Genomic DNA, 16,846 nt, shown 5'->3' with positions numbered 1-16,846 from the left:
AACCACCCCCCCCCCCCAGTAAATCTCTGGTGTTGAGAAAAGCAAGGCTTGCAGGAAGCGGCTCCGGATGTTTGCGTCTTTACTTGTGACATTTGTGGCTGGCCCTGATAACGTCGAACTCAGCCTCAACACCGGCTTTAGTAAAGAAACTGAAATACGGTCCACACACCGCCGACGGGTCTGTGGCGGCGCGGTCGTCCCCAACACTCCTCCAAAAGTATCTGGCAAGAATGTCAGCAGAAGTTAGATCTAGGTAAGAGGGCGGGAAGGGGACTAGTCCTGGAAAAACACCGCAGTTCCTGGTTTGTTAAGTAAAGTGGGAGCTTACCATCTCAGAGATGCGCTCACCTCCCCACAAATCAGACCCTAGCCTTCTAGGAAGGAGTGCAAATAATGATGGACCGCCCTTAGGTTTTCTTTACCACCAATTTCTCCGTCCCAGGTTCCCAAGTGCACCTCTTCTGCTAGGAGCTGAGCAAGAACAGGAAGACGAACCAAGGCAAAACCGGGCAAATCCCTTATTTGGAACTACACTTCAATTATGTTTTCTGTTGTCTGGTATGTTTTGAAGAAACTATAGTCAAGACAGAGAAAATGCATTGTGGACCTGGTATTGTTTTCATTTAGTTTTTCAATCTTCATTCTAAACAAAATGCTCTTAGTTCATAAAAGATTTCGCTGTAAGAGAGAATTCTGCTCGGAGATCTTTGAAAAGATATTTGTTACTAGCTACAAAAGATAGAGCCCCTTGCAGTGGTGCTGGCCTGTAACAACAGTACTCCTGCAGAGGCGGTGGGGGGATCACAGAGGGAGAGTCTGGCTCAAAACATACAACAAAAAATTAGAAAATGTCTTTTTAGAAGAATAAGTTTCTTAAGAGATTAGTTTGTAATATTGCTGCCTCTACGCCTACAGTTTCTTTACTTACATAGCAATCATTTTTTATATTAAAGCCAATAATATATTTTCCAGAAGAAGTAAAACTTTAAAGGAAAATACATCAATTGCTTTTAAAGTCTCAAAATAGTATTTTCTTTGATTTAAGAAGATTTTTTTTCCTTGTTTGAAATTTACAGACCTGGAGCTTTAACCACTCTCACCACTGTCCCCATACAGAAACTGTATATAAATGGGAGGGGACGCTACCATCCTTTACAAAGTAAGGAAAGGAGCAAGAGAAGACTTGGCTTCTTAGGAGATCTTTGGCTAAAAGGAAATGCCAGAAACTGAAGGCCAGGAGTTAGGGAAAGCTCTGTAGAGATACAGGTAGTAAGCCAGTAGTAAACCAGAGTTGGTACAGAACGCATCCGTGAAATAACGCATAAGAAAACTCCAGTGTTTGCCCCTCTGGTGCATACTTTTCAACCAGCCCTTCACAGTAAGCAAAATCTAGTGTGGTGATAGAAGCATTGCTAGGTTTTTTGTTTTTTGTTTTCCCAAGGCTACAAATAGATCAGGATGGCCTCTAACTCTAAATGTAGCCAAGGATGATCCTGAACTTCTGATCTGATCCTTCTGCCTCCACTTCCTACAGGTATCAGCTCCCATACCAGATTTATTCGGTGCTGGGGAGGGGCATCCCAGGTCTTCTTGCAGGCTAGGTAAGCATTCTAATGAAGCAGTATCCCCATCCCTTGAATTTTTCCCCACAAAATTATGTAAGAAGGACTATGTTGGTTCTCTCAGAAAGCAATACAAATATGAGTCCTCAACATTGGACTCAGCACTTTGGAATTCCTGATCTGAAGGTGACTGCTGGGTGAGAATGTCAGCCTCCCAGAACATGCCTTAATGGCTCTCTGTAGCAGTTTCATCTCCTGTAAGCTACAATAGAGTCTAATTCTTAAGAGTAGGTGGAAGCTAAATTCGTTTTCTCAGTTTTGGAGGGAGCTAAGTGGTGAATGGCATGCTCTTGTCATGAGTAAATACAGTTTTAAAATCCCATGGAAAAGTTTTTTGAGGTTTAAAGTAAGTTTAACAGGCATTCAGATTTTCTTTCCTGAACCACCTTAAGCCGTAGTTTCCCCGCAATAAAATTCACCCTGCTGCTGCCTTTAGGATTTATTTTGTATTTTATTTTTATGGGTGTTTGGAATGAAACACAGGACCTCTACACGTCTTTAGAAATCAAAACCAGGTCTTTCCTCTCTTACTGAACACATATGAGAAACTTTTGTTGTATTTCTGTATTTCAGGTACAAATTTTCAAGGATCGATTTTGAATTCTTGGGGTAATAAAATACCGGAGATGTGACATTTTTACTTTGTTTTAAAAAAATTACAATTTACCTTGGGCTTAACATTTTTAATATAATAGAGGCAAGATGAGTTCTTGGGAGTGGAGATGTACAGGATATTCTGTCTGAGAAAAAGAACTTGAAGGAGACCTCCATGCAGTTCTGCAGGATGGTAGATCCTCCACCACCGCTATACCCCTGGCTTCAGTAATAAAGTGATTCAAAAGAGAATAGGATCGCTGCTTAGCATGTTAATGTCAACTTTGGGCTAGGGCCTCTGCCAGCACGGTACAGTGAGCACCCCCAGACAGTTGAATTTCAGTAGTCCAACTTCCCGAGTAGGAGAGGACTTGGCGCCAGAGCCCGGCTCCAGCCAGTTTTTCCCGGGGCAGGTGTAGCCCGGGACGCCAGGCCGGGGGAGGGGAAAGGGGCGGGCGAGGGGTTGAGCTGGGACTTGGGACTCGGACCACCGGCTGGGCGGAGGCCTAAGGACGCGGGTCCGGCCCGCCCCCGCCACGCCATTGGCCACATCTATATAGAAAAGAGCGGCTGGCCGGGAGGTACCCGCAGTGTCACTGGGTCGTTCGGGTCCCTGGCTACGCGGTGGGCTAGGACTGGCTCGGCGCTGCAGCGGCAGTTCGCGCCCGGAAAGCTGCGCAGCTCTCTGGGCATCTCCCGGCCCGCTCCGCACCCCCTGCCTCACAGTCCAAGGAGGCGGTGTGTCCCGAGGCGGGAAGCGGAGCGCGGGGGCAGGTCTGGAACGCCATGAGCAGCCCGGATGCGGGATACGCCAGTGACGACCAGAGCCAGCCCAGGAACGCATTGCCGGCGGTGATGGCGGGGCTGGGCCCCTGCCCCTGGGCCGAGTCTCTGAGTCCCCTCGGGGACGTAAAGGTGAAGGGCGAGGTGGTGGCGACTAGCGGAGCGCCGGCCGGGGCCTCTGGCCGAGCGAAGGGTGAGTCCCGCATCCGGCGGCCGATGAACGCCTTCATGGTGTGGGCAAAAGACGAGCGCAAGCGGCTGGCGCAGCAGAACCCGGATCTGCACAACGCGGAGCTCAGCAAGATGCTAGGTGAGTCCCAGCCGGGTCCTGGCGGGAGGCGCGCGCGCGGAGCCCCTTCTGAGCCGAAAGGCATCTTTACAGCCTCGCTCCGGACACCAGTGTTGTGTTTTAGATACATCTGTTTCTGGGGGATCTGGCTTTCTTTTCCCCACTGCCGGACTCGCCAAAGCCGCCTTTGGCCTGCCATCGCGCTCAGATTTCCCGTGTCGCGGCGTTTCCGAGCGGCGACGAAGGCACCCCTGGCCTTATGTTTTCCCAGGCCAGGGGACGCTCGGTCTTTCAAATTACCGGGAGAAAGATGAGCGGGGAAGTCGCTTTTAGGCCGCAGAAGTTAAGTGAGGGCAGTCTTTGGGATGCGTCTTCTCTTAACTTGACCCCTGCTTCCCTCGGCCTGCACAGTTCAAGGTTGGAGGCGGGAGGTGGGACCAGGTGGGCCGGATGGGGGAGCGCAGCCGGGTAAGCCCCGCGCCCTCTCCACCTACCCGCACCCCGCAGGCAAGTCGTGGAAGGCGCTGACGCTGGCGGAGAAGCGGCCCTTCGTGGAGGAGGCCGAGCGGCTGCGCGTGCAGCACATGCAGGACCACCCCAACTACAAGTACCGGCCCCGGCGGCGCAAGCAGGTGAAGCGGATGAAGCGGGTGGAGGGAGGCTTCCTGCACGGCCTCGCCGAGCCGCAGGCCCCCGCCCTGGGCCCCGACGGCGGCCGCGTGGCCATGGACAGCCTGGGCCTGCCCTTCCCAGAGCAGGGCTTCCCCGCCGGGCCACCGCTGCTGCCCCCGCACATGGGCGGCCACTACCGCGACTGCCAGGGCCTGGGCGCGTCCCCGCTCGACGGCTACCCGCTGCCCACGCCCGACACGTCCCCGCTGGACGGCGTGGAGCCGGACCCCTCGTTCTTCGCCCCGATGCCGGGGGACTGCCCGCCCGCCGGCGCCTACAGCTACGCACAGGTCTCGGACTACGCGGTGCCCGCAGAGCAGCCGGCCGGCCCCATGCACGCGCGGCTGGGTCCCGAGCCCCCGGGTCCGGCGATGCCGGGGCTCCTGGCGCCCCCCAGCGCCCTGCACCTGTACTACGGGGCCGTGGGCTCACCCGCGGCGGGCGGCGGACGCGGTTTCCACATGCAGCAGCCACTGCAACCGCAGCAGCCCCAGCAGCCCCAGCAGCACACCGCGCCCGGCCCCAGGCAGCCTTCGCCCCCGCCCGAGTCGCTGCCCTGTCGGGATGGCACGGACCCCGGTCAGCCCGCAGAGCTCCTGGGGGAGGTGGACCGCACGGAATTTGAACAGTATCTGCACTTTGTGTACAAGCCCGACATGGGCCTGCCTTACCAGGGACATGACTGCGGCGTGAACCTCGCAGACAGCCATGGGGCCATTTCCTCAGTGGTGTCTGATGCCAGCTCTGCGGTGTATTACTGCAACTACCCGGACGTTTGACGGGCTCCCGGTCCGCCCCAGCCTGCAGGCCAGAAGCAGTGTTACACACTTCCTGGAAGCGCTAAGGAAATCCTTAGCCTCCTGTTTCACTTTGTTTTTAAGTTGCCTAGGCATATAATTTATGGTAATTTATTTTGTCTGCCACTTGGGGGGGGGGGGGGTGCGTGTGCGAGGTTAAATGTATTTAGGGACTTATTCCCCACGTCATTGTCCAGTTTCAAGTAAACCAGGTTTTAACGGGCCTCAACTATTTGTTTCATTTCTTGAACGTGAATTGATCAAAGAAATTTTGTCCCGCGTGTTTTTTCAGTCTTTAAAAAAAATAAAATCTGGAATCCTGTTCTTTTACTTAGTTCCTCTATCACAGTCGTTTTTATCAGAAATTAATAATAAAGAACATCTCTAAACATTATGTTTATAGTTAATTGTAGAATTCTCAATTTTCTTAATATTTTAAAGAAAAAAAGCCCTAAAAGTGAACAGTAGGGTGTGCAAATGTGATGTAGTTCTAATGCAGGGAAAATTCCTCATGGGAAAAATTCCTCATGGGACGAACTTGGTACACGTATTCCAAGTGATCTTAATCTCTAAAAGTAATAATTTAAATGTTTTTAATTCGGGTATATCACTTGAATCAGAATAGATGCCCAATTTACAATTTTGCTTTTTCGGTTGTTGAATCATTATATTGATCTGTCTAAAGCGTAGTGTATTTTCCTATGACTACAGATGTGAATGGCTGCGCTTCCTAACACTTGAAGTTTCCAGGAGATTCTCTGTGGGTGGTTTGGGGTGATGTGTGTTACACCCCAATGTGAAGAAACCTATGCAAGGCTGCAAACATCAACCCCTTCAATCTGTAGTGCTAATGGCTGGAACACTTTTCACACATTGTCCAGCCAGAAGCATGGGAACTGATGGCTGGAGTTGGCATTTCCTGTGCCAGATGTTTCCTCAGTGCAGTCCTGCACGGTTTGTGCCTGAGCAAGCCTGCAAGCTCAGGTGCTGTGCTCCCACTTCCCAAGTGATGAAAAGAGGGATTAAGTTCTCTCGGCCACCCTTCAGCCCCCCCCCAACTAACTCCCAGTATACTTATTCACAGGGTGGGGCATAGCCAGGGGCACTGAGAGAATTCACATTCTGGTCAGTATGCAAAGCCTTTGTAGGGCGGAGGTCTAAGCTGATGGATTTGGCTGAGTTTGCCTGAAAAAAGCAAGGTAAATGTTTTTTAGAGGGATTCCTCTAAAAAATGGAATGGAGGGGTGGAAATTTTCACGGACAAAGGGTTAAGCCTATTCTCTAGGGTGTAATAGAAGTGGCTTAATAAGCTAATGTTTTTATTTAAAGTCATAAAGTTCACCTCGGGAACTTTATCCAATTATTTTTCTTTGTTTTCATCCTCCTCCCTCCCTCTTCCCCCTCCTTCTTTTCTCCCCCCCCCTCCAGCATTAGGAATGGAACCCAGAGCCTTGTACATGCTACTAGGCAAGTGCTCCACCCCTGACCTACAGGCCCAACCTAATTTTCATTTAGTGCTCCACTGCCCCACTCTATTTCTTCTGGTCCCAGAGAGCTGCTTCTTCCAGCCTAAGCTTCTTTACTGGGATGTTCCAGGAGTTCCCAGTAGACAATATAGTAAGCAGAGGGATTTCCCATGTTCAGTTTCAAGGCCATGTGGCCAGTTCAGATTTTGCTAGGCATTTTATGTATGAACCCAGGGAGACTTAGCTGAAACCCTGGGTGCTATGCTATCTTTTAACAAAATTTAGAGAGAAATAGGAAAAAAGAGGAAGGGAGAAAAGGAGGGTGCTTAGGGGAAAGAAGCCAAAATCTGGTTAAGTTCTTACCCACTCACCAGGTACAGATGGGAAACAAGAGTGCTAAAGTTGTTCAGGCAGCTGGCAGTGTGATTATCTAGATGAATGATCCTTCATCCTCATAAGACAGCTCCTGTGGACAATGATTTAAAGCCAGTCCCTTCTCTTTCTTCAAGCACTCGATGAAGTGCCAGAAGTATAAGCTAATGATTGCTTTGTCGTTTAGTAGGCATCTCATTTTTCTTTTACTCTTTCACTCAGGGAGCATGTGTGTGTATGTGCGTGTGCGTGTGCGTGTGTGTGTGTGTGTGTGTGTGTGTGTGTATGTATGTGTAAAGAATTCTCCCCTCCAGATACATTAGACCCCCTCCCCCCATACTTTAGAAGTATATTAATTGGTGAAAATCCAGTGCTGCTCTTTGCTGGGTTCGAAGCAGCCTTAGATGTTTGCATATTTGGAATCATCTTAAGGTGATCTGGTGAAACCAAGAATCCCCTCCCTAGGAACATGCAGATATGCGTGAACCTTCAGGGTTTAGATATGATGCAAGGAGTACATACCTTTCTGCAACCATTCAAGAGTTCTAAAGTATCTGAAGCCCTCTGATTTAGAAGCCCTGCTAGTGAAGGTTTATTGATCAGTAAACAGCACAGGAAATGCAAGTTGTTTTCCTATATTTGAAGCAAAAAGCCCTTCTCTTCTTGTGACATGTGAGTCAAGAAACCAGAGGAAAAGATATTACTCACATTTAAAAGAAGCCTATAGGCTGGAGATTTGGCTTAGCAGTTAAGAGCATTGGCTGCTCTTGCGGAGGACCTGGGGTTGATTCCCAGCACTCACAGGGCAGGTAACAATCACCTGTAACTCCAGTTCCAGGGGAATCTGACGCCCTCTTCTGATCACAGGAATTGCACAACATGGGTGCACTTACACACATGTAGGAAATTCACTCATTCACATAAAATTAAAATAATAAAAAGCTGGGTGTAGTGGTGCATGCCTTTAATCCCAGCACTCAGGAGGCAGAGGTAGGCAGATCTCTGTGAGTTCCAGGCCAGCCTGGTCTACATTGTGAGTTCCAGGCCAGCTGGGGCTACAGGGAGACCATCTCAAAAAGACAAAAATAAATAAATAAATTAAAAAAAATAAAATAGGGGCTGGAGAGACAGCTCAGCAGTTAAGAGCACTGACTGCTCTTGCTAAGGACCTGGGTTCGAGTCCCAGCACCCACATGGCAGCTATGAACAGTCTTTAACTCCAGTTCCAAGACGAATCCAATGCCCTCTTCTGACCTCCAAGGCATTTCATAACATGGGTGTACTTGCAAACATGCAGGCAATGCACTCATACACATAAAATAAAAATAATAAATAAAATATAAAAAAATAAAAAAAATCCTATAATGTCTAGCCAAGAGGAGGATGTGAACTTTTCTTGGTGCAGATGTGGCGGTGGTGCTTGCTGGTTTCCAAGGTTGGCCCTTGCATAGCTCCCTCCTAATTTAATCTGAGTGAGATTTGCTACTCTAACTCACTGAGAGGTAATAGAACTGAAACCATGACAGCTGCTGGAGTAATTTGTGAGATGGCTTTGCAGATTTTCTTTCTTGTTCCCTTGGAAGAGCTGAACAACTATGTAAAAAGCCTAGTTACCACTTAACCAAGCATGGGAGGCCGCATAGAGATGGAGAGGGGAGACCTAGGACTTCCTGAAAAGACAGAGGGCTCAGTCTCCTCCAGCCTACTCCCACCTGCCACCACCTGATTGGAACTGAAGAGACAGCAGAATAGGAAAATATCCAGAACAAGGAGACTGAGGGTAGGGGCAGAGTTCAGTGTTAGAGTGCTCACTTAGCATGCATGGGTGCCAACATCAAACATCCCCCCATTGCATCAACAAACAAAAATCAAAGGAGCTCAGATTTTCTATGGGGATGATTTAAAATTTTAAGAAAGATTGTTATCAGTGACCTCTGGAAGTATTCTGTATGGCAACAGCAGTTAGCCTGAAACCTTGTCTCAATTTTAATTATAGGAATGTGGACCCTGGGAGCAGAATTAGGAAAAGGCTTTGGATCCCATAGAAGTCATCATTATTAAAGTGAAGAACAGAATGTAAAGCTTGAAAAAAGAAGACTGACTTTGTGACCTAATCACATATATAGACTATTCTTTCTGCACTCAGATGAAGTGACCCAGCTATTACTAGCTATTGCCCCTTCTCTCCCCCACAGACGTGGAACCCAGAGCCTGACGCAGGTGTCACAGGTGTTCTACCAGTGAGTATGCTCAAGCCTCTAGCTAGTGATTTTTTTAGAAAGTATACCAAATTGGGGGCTGGAGAGACAGGTCAGCGGTTAAGAGTGCTTTTTGCTTCTGCAGAGGACCTGGGTTCAGTTTGCAGCACCCACATGACAGCTCACTCCAGTTTTAGGGAATCTGATGCCCTTTTCTGGCCTCCGAAGGCACCAGGCACCTATATGGTGTGCCTACATACGTTCAGGCACATACACATAAAATAAATCAATCTTTTTAAAAAGTATGTATCAAATTTATTATTAACTGTTATATATTGGAAATAAATTCATAATGGATACATTGCTCTCTACTTTTCTATTTTTAAAGTTCTTCAGAAGTGTTCAGAGGTCAGAATCCAATCTCTTCTTGGCCAGAGATATAGATACCTCAGATCAGTATGGAAATTATACACCTTTAAGAACAATAAAGATGGGGCTCAAGTTCCCAATACTGACATGGTGCTAACACCTATCCTTAACTCCAGTTCCAGGGTATTCCATATCCTCTTCTGGCCTCCACAGGCACCAGGCATGTGTGTGGTACACTTACATACATGCAGGCAAAACATGGACATAAACATAAAATCTTAAAAAAAGAGCAATGAAGATGAGGGCAGTTTCCCCTTATGAGGACAGAGAATAATCTCTTTAAAACTACAAGGTGCTAAACTACAGTTACTTGTAGCTAAGAGATGACATCACAATAAAGCTATTTTACTTATTTGTCTCAGAAGAGGACTATGCCTTTAGTTTGAATCACACTGCAAAGGACCTGCTACCTGTGTGCTCTTTAACTCTGCACTAATGCTATTTAGAAAAAGCACAAAGAAACAAAAGGCATTCAGGGGAAATGGAATGGGTGCTTGGAACCAGAATATATTCACTTAATGTCACATTTTCACATGTCCCATTACATTTTGTTTTTAAGGCTCAGAACTGTTGCCTGTCACATAATAGATATTCATTTCCCCCCACCCCTGCTCCAATTCCTCTGTGATTTGTGTTGACAATAGTAGACTGGGAGAGAGGTATTTTACAACCATTATTTGAGCACAAATTTACTCTTCCTGCTTACAAGGTGCTTTCTTCTCAGTCCCAAATGTTTCTCTGAAGAAAAATGGCATTGGTGTCCCCATCTGGAGTAGGATGAGAGATGTTCCAGCTCAGGTTCCCCCCCCACCTCCCCGGAAGGAGACTGTAAGTATTTCCTTGGTCCTCTGGCGTGGGGGCCTGCCACATCTCCTCCACTTTTCACTGTCACACCTCTCCCTACTCTCCTAGGTAAGAATTTTGCTGTGTGCTTTTTTCTGAATCATCAAGCAGTTTTATGGGAATAATGGATTCCAATTGCAGCACATCCCATAAACAAACTCAGGAGCCTCACCTCTGGCAGTCCTACCAACTTTATTCAGGATATTAGAAATAAGCATTTCCAACCCCAGTGCCTGGCATATGGCAAGGGCTAAATAAGCTGTTATAATAAAAATGATGCTCTTTAACATAGGGAGTTCTTAGAGCAGTTTGGATGGATTAAAAAATATATCAGTTATTCTTGAGCCATTGAAATGGCTCAGGAAGCAAAGGTGCTGGTCACCAAGTTCAATCCCCAAGACCCATGTAGTAGAAGGAGAGAACTGACCTCTATAAGCATGGCATGCAAAGTGTGCATGCACACACATACCCACAAATAAGCAAATGTCATAAATATTTTAATCAAAATTCAGTTATTCTTGCTGAAGAAACTTTAGCTTTGAAGATTTTATTTTATTTCTTTTTGTTTGTTTCGTTTCACTCTGTAGCCCCAACTGACCTGGAGCTCTGTTCCAGGCTGGCCTCAAACTCACACAGATCCACCTGCCGCCATGTGCTGGGATTAAAGGCGTGCATCCCTCGCCTGGCTTTGTTTCTACTTTTAACTGAAGTCTTATCAATTTGCCAAGATGATTTCATAATGAATATTCCCCAAATTAATGTACTGGAGAAGATAATTTTATGAGACCACCTCTGTGTGGAGAGTTAAAGAACACATCAGTGAGGCAGGTGCTGCTGACTTACTGCTCCCTTGTAGTGCACTTAATAGACCATTTTAAAAGAGCCTCAGTAGATGTGGTTAGCCACGATTTCCCATAAGATTTGACAATATGTTAGGAAAGGACTTGTGCCATGTGTGCAGGATTCCTCTGACTGCTGGGAGAGGGCCAAGGCAGGGACTACAGGTTTGGCACTTTATATCCCTAACCTGGCATGGGACATGTGTGCAGGAAGCTGATGAATGACCTATATGTGGTTGGTGCCACTGTTTTCTGTTGAGGCATCCCAGAGAATTCAGGAGTTCTTTCTTTGAGAGTCACCTGGTGGCTACAATTCCTTTCTCTCATATATTATGTTGGAGCATAAAAATTTAACAACACAAGACAATATGCTATTGGAGCTGAGAGCCACTGAGGACTGCTGGGTAAAAGTTGGGAGGGGCAGTGTTCCCAAGAAGAAAAAATGTCTGCATCTCAGAGACAAATTCTTGATTTTGAGATTCACTTTGCTCAACAACTTAGTTTTGTGGGTTTGAAGATATCACTGGCTTTTTCTAAACTCTGATATACTCTTTTATTCGAAACCAGGGAGAATGACAAAAACTTTATGGCCAATGATGGAAAGTCTTACTGGATGGTTCAGGGATCCAAGGAGATGGTATTGAAAGAAATGCCTGGGTGTCATGGAAGGTGCTGTTTGGTTCTCCGACATCTGTTGACTCCTCCGTCCATCTCAGGAGACTTGGGGGCAGATTTTGAGTTGCAAATTGAAGGCAGCAGAAGTCCCTTCTCTGGGTGCTGGGATTATCAAAATGAGAACATTGGAGTCTTTCAAAAGTGTCCACGTTGGAGACACAGTTCATCTTTGTTTTATTCTGAGCTTTGGCCTGTTGGTTGATTATAAAACAAGAAGAGGGGTGATGACCACTTGGTAAGTGTGCAGCACGTGTGAAACTCACAAATTCCCACTTTGTATGAAAACCTCAAGGCAGTTTTAAGAGGTTCAGCAATGGAGACACACCCAGTGCAAGATCAAGGATCAAGACCAGGGACAAATCAAGATTGGGAACGATTCCCTTTCTGCCCATCCCACACCTCAGTATCCTTTCCTAAAATCCTCAATGATAACTTCAAGTCATTTGCTTTTTTAAGACTAACAGATTTTTGAGAGCATCGAGCAGAACGAAATAAGTTGAGGGCAGATAATTTAGGAACTGCTTGAGGCTGTTCCATGTAATACTGAAATACGACACCCACACTTCAAACTCAAAGAGAGCCAGGACCAAAAGAAAGGACTTTTACAGTTGTTCCCTATGTAGTGGATTCTTCTGCTTTCTTACAAATTAGAACTTTAGATTTTGAAAGCAACAGTAGGTAGTGCATGTGACACGCACACACACACACACATGCACGTGCACGCACACACACACGCACACACGCACACACACAGCAGAATATTAAACTAAAATGCTTAGATTGCAGGATGGAATAATAGAAAATAAATTTTAGGTTTCTAGTGTCAACAAAGAGATTGTGGGTTTTATTTAAGACAATTAAAAATTTAAATGATGCACACACTTGCAAAAATACAAGCAACATTAGATGGGCTTGCAATATAAGCAAATACATGTCAGAAAGCTCCAGTGTCAGTTCACATGTTAGAAATCAATATTAATTCTGTTTATTTGGTTAGTTAATAGCCAGTTTAGGTTTATGGGTTTTTGTTTGCACCCTTCTGTGGTAACTAAAAAGCCCTTCCTCTGTCTTGTGAGTCTGGTATACCCGTTCAATTCTTCTGTGGATTGCCTTTTGTTTCCAAAACTCTTGTTCCTTTGCAAAAGTAGGGAGTCTTGGTTCGACACTCAAAAACAGCTGGGATGTGTCCCCCTGGCCCTCACGTGGCCCTCCTCCTTTCTGAGAGGTTGGATATTTGAATGAGTAGTTTTGGAGGGCTCGTTGACAGTTTGTGGAATATTGGTTTATGCTTTGAACAAAAACCGATTAATCCCAGACAATCAAGACCTCTTATCTCCTCACGGAGCTGCAATTCCACATTCACTCTTGTACTCCAGTTGGAAGAGGGTTTTCCCCAAACTTTACACAGTGACATAAATAGAATCTTGTGGAAGGGGCAAACCCCAGGCTCACCGTTTGGCCTCCGCAGCCCCTGCCATCAGTGTCAGGCTGCAGGCGGGCGTACGAAGCACCAGCTGCAGGAGACCTTCGGCCGCGCTCCCCTCGCAGGAAGTATGCACCCGGGCTGCGGTTAACAAGCGGACTTTAAAACAAATCCCAGGCGTGACATTAAGAAGGTAAAAGAGCGAGGCTTTGACGTGGGACAAAGGTGGGGAGTGTGGACGGAGGGAAGCAGGGCCAGCGCCGCCGGCAGCGACGACGAAAAGCTGGCGCGGGTCGGCTTCCAGGTGGTCCCGCCGGGCAGCTCTGCGTTGCGGTGCCCGGGGGCGTCAGGGCCAGCAAAGCGCGGGAGAGCTTGGCCAACACGAACCCCACTGCAGGCTAGACGAGGGCTTTTCTTTCCTACCCGTTCAAGAACCTGCCTGCCGAGGCTTCAGACGGTCCCAAACATGACATCCGGTCTGACCTTCCTTCGAGGACGGGAGGAGATTTCGATTAAAAAAATTTTTTTTTGGTGGGGGACGAGGGTTTTGTAGCCTAGGCTGGCTATGAACTCAGGATCCTTCTGCTTCAGCCTCCCCAGTGCTCATTTGCAGGAATGCACCACACCCCGCCTCCGCGCGCTATTTTTTTGTTGAGTGGAAAAATCAAGCCTTGTAGACGTGGGCTGTGCTCCAGGGAGCAAGTGACTGCACGTCGCGATGCTCCGTGCCTGTTTACCGGCACAAAGAGCGCATCTCTTTACGGGCCACATCGCAGAACAGTCCCCTGGATGGCCGCGGGAGCCCAGGCCTGGCTTTGGACCCGAGACCGAGCAGCCGCTCTGGGCGTTGCCTGACTGCCCACATTCACCCTGGTCTTCGGAGACGTGCGTCTGAGGTTGCCTCGGCAGCAGGGATGAGGGATGCGCTGCAGGCGCCCAGAAGTGCTGTGTGGCGGTGGCCGCCGGGCTGGGTCCCTGCCCAGGGGCTGCATCTCGGTGCCCTTGGGCAACCTGAAGGTGAACGGCTGTAAGCAGCGCAACGCCTGCCCCACCTAGGCTTCCAGGCCAGCAGAGGGCGAGGCCGCGAGGTGTGATTAAATTCAAGTGGCTAGTCCCTGGCCAAGGGCCCGCCGGATTGCAAGCCCTAAACCCAGCGAATCAAGTGCAGGATATAGCCTCCTGTCAAGGCGTCTAGAGCCCAGGAACCCTGGGGCTCAGCAGGAGGGAAGTCCGACTCCCGCAAAACCCGCACTGGTGGGTCAGCGGTTCTACATCTGAGATCTCGTCTGGACGTTTTACCTTTACGTCACAGTGACTAAAGCACAGTAGCCATGGGGGCAGGAGATGAAATTAAAAGTTTCAAAACCAAATTATTCATGCATATTAATGAGGAGACCGGTTTTGCTGGCCTAGGGGAAGGTTTCAAGGAGCCAACGAGGCGTGGTTCTCTAAAGAAAAGTTGACCTTATTTATAAGTTTTAGCTTAGTTTTTCAAAGCTGAATTCCTTCTTTAATTTTCAGGTGAGGAATCGTGAGCTGGGGCTGTAGGACCGATCTACCACACACAAAACTGCTGGGCATAAATGACCCCAGGCAGGTGTTCATCTAGCAGAAAAATAAAAAGTTTTAGTATTTAAGGCTCTCGGATTGCAGGCTTCAGCTTTGCAAGAAAAATTGAGAGAAGGCGGCCTCTATTTTGGGAACAGATTAAACTCAGAATTTTTGAGCTAAGGGGCAGGAACACATACAACACACACACACATACACCACAATTTTGCTTTTAAGAGAGTAGTCAAGTCAGGCTTAATTTCATGACACCAGCATAAAGTCATTGCTCCTTTGTATAAAAATTAATTTCGTTTCATTAAAATTTAAACAGCACATGAAAAGTCAGAGGTAACTTCCTGGGCATTGTGTCTGCTTTATCACCCGCTTTCCCTGCACCAGCAATGCCTGGACACCCGGGACTCTGCTTGCTAATCATTCTCCTCCTTAGTAGTATATATTTGGCATCCTTGGTTTCCGGGTAGGAGACTTCCACGTCTTCCCTCTCCAAGACGTCCACCCGTCCTAGCCAGGCTGTTTGTACACGCTTAGTCTCCCATACACTCAGAGCTCCCTAATAGTCATGCAAAAACTGAGCTCCCTTACAAGAATAGAGCACTCGGTGGGATGCACATTTCATTAGTAAAGAAAAGGGACGGAAACTGTGCGCTTTTTAAGTGCAAGCTCGGACTAGACAGGTTCTTTTGCAACCCGATATCTTGGGTGTTTCCAGTCGGTGGGGGAGAGAGAGGAGAGAGAGAGAGAGAGAGAGAGAGAGAGAGAGAGAGAGAGAGAAACCTTCAGTTGCATGCCTAACCCAAAAGGCTGGATGGCGCCCCAGCAGCGGATTCAGTTGGGGTGGTGACTTCTGCCTCAACATCATGTGTGGGTGGGGTCTTACTATATCACTGCCCTTGTTATTTGTGTGAACGTGTGTGTGGCCATCGCTGGGAGGTCTTCCCACACTTGCTTGGGAGCCCCCAGTGCTCTCTGCACGTTGGGAAATGACTGCGTTCCCAGCGAGGCAGGCCCCAGCGGAGGGGCTGCTTTCCTGGAGGGAGGCGGCCCCAGCCGCGAGGGCCCTGTGGACCTGGATGGCCTTAGCCTGCCGGTCCTAGAGCAGGGATTTCCCGACTGCTGCTCTCACCACAACCACCGTGGTTGAGTGTACCTGGCTGGGCGGGTACACTCAGTCAGCGCCAGGACTCGGAGCCCAGTGAAGTCCGACCAGGCCTTTTTCTGCAGACTTACAGCCTGCCCCTAGTGCTACACCCCCGTCTGTTACCTACAGACCTCCAGTTTTCCAGTGCCCTACCTCCTGCCGCCCTCCAGTGCCCAGCACATGTATTGCGGTGCTGTGGACAAGCATGCAGCCAAAAAAAATTGTCCTCATCATCACCATCACCACCATCATCATCGTCATCATCCAGCAGCAGCAGCAGCAGCAGCTCCTCTTCAAGTCTGTCCTGCTGGAACTGGTGAAGACTGAGGATTACCTTGGAGATGGCTCAGGTGCCATATTACTTTAATTCCTTAGTCCTCTGAGTTGTGCTGCCCTTTACTGGGTACTAATTACTGCATGTTGTCAGAATATAGGAAATGTCTATCCTTCTCAGAATGAACTTCCTTTAAGGACAATTTTTTTCTTTTCTTTCTTTCTTTCTTTCTTTCTTTCTTTCTTTCTTTCTTTCTCTCTCTTCTTTCTCTCTCTCTCTTTCTTACTTTTTTTTTTTAACATTGCTTGCATCACCCAGGAGGTGTGCAAAAGTGAGCTGTGTTTAAACTCGTGCAGAACCAGTTTCTCTGTTTTCTATTTACACACATTACTTCTGCATTAAATATGGATTGGTTTTTTAAAAGTGGAAAATGAGTCATGGAAAGAAGCACTGCTTTCTTCAAAATAGATATTTCAGGCTAATTTCTCACACTTCCCCCATAGTTATTGTGGTGTAGGTTTCAAGTTATAATCGACGTGTTTGTAAATTTGAAAAGGAAGGTTTTTAACAAATTCTGTTTAAGGGCTGGAGAGATGGCTTGGTCAGTAAAGTGCCTGCCATATGACCGAGCATAAAGACCTGAGTTCAGTTGCCCAGCACCTGCCTGAAAACCCAGGCTATCAGTATCTGTAACCCCAGGACTGGGTGATGGGAGGAAACAAGAGCATCCTCAGACCTTACTGGCCTGACAGTCCATCCAATCAGTGCATTCTGGGTTTAATGAGAAACTCTATCTGAAAAAGTGAAGTGGAGAGCGATTGGGGAAGAGTGGAAGTGAGCACCTTAGATAGATGATAGAAACC

At 47.6% G+C, this 16,846-nt stretch overlaps 1 protein-coding gene across 3 annotated transcripts; it reads left to right on the top strand.

Moving 5' to 3' along the window:
• Positions 1-2,690: 2,690 nt before the first annotated feature.
• On the top strand, positions 2,691-4,881 carry Sox17 (SRY-box transcription factor 17). Of its 3 annotated transcripts, XM_029568968.1 has the most exons (3): positions 3,229-3,309; positions 3,413-3,705; positions 3,796-4,881. In XM_029568968.1, the coding sequence occupies exon 3, from the start codon at positions 3,873-3,875 to the stop codon at positions 4,737-4,739; it is 867 nt and encodes a 288-aa protein (XP_029424828.1). In that variant the 5' UTR covers positions 3,229-3,309; positions 3,413-3,705; positions 3,796-3,872; the 3' UTR covers positions 4,740-4,881. The 3 variants fall into 3 exon arrangements, with proteins under 3 accessions (XP_008842630.1, XP_029424828.1, XP_029424827.1); XM_008844408.3 differs by lacking the exon at positions 3,413-3,705 and having other exon boundaries at positions 2,691-3,309; XM_029568967.1 differs by having other exon boundaries at positions 3,413-4,881.
• Positions 4,882-16,846: the final 11,965 nt, after the last annotated feature.

This window comes from Nannospalax galili, unplaced genomic scaffold (assembly GCF_000622305.1).
Source record: "Nannospalax galili isolate Female #2095 unplaced genomic scaffold, S.galili_v1.0 scaffold40, whole genome shotgun sequence".
Lineage (NCBI taxonomy): Eukaryota > Metazoa > Chordata > Mammalia > Rodentia > Spalacidae > Nannospalax > Nannospalax galili.
Note: the sequence above shows the minus strand (reverse complement) of the source record. Positions and strands in the feature narration are given on the sequence as shown.

Coding starts and splice junctions, on each gene's coding strand:
- Sox17 (XM_008844408.3), top strand. CDS start 3,003: ATGAGCAGCCCGGATGCGGGATACGCCAGTGACGACCAGAGCCAGCCC. Junction 3,310..3,795: donor GGAGCTCAGCAAGATGCTAG/GTGAGTCCCAGC, acceptor CGCACCCCGCAG/GCAAGTCGTGGAAGGCGCTG.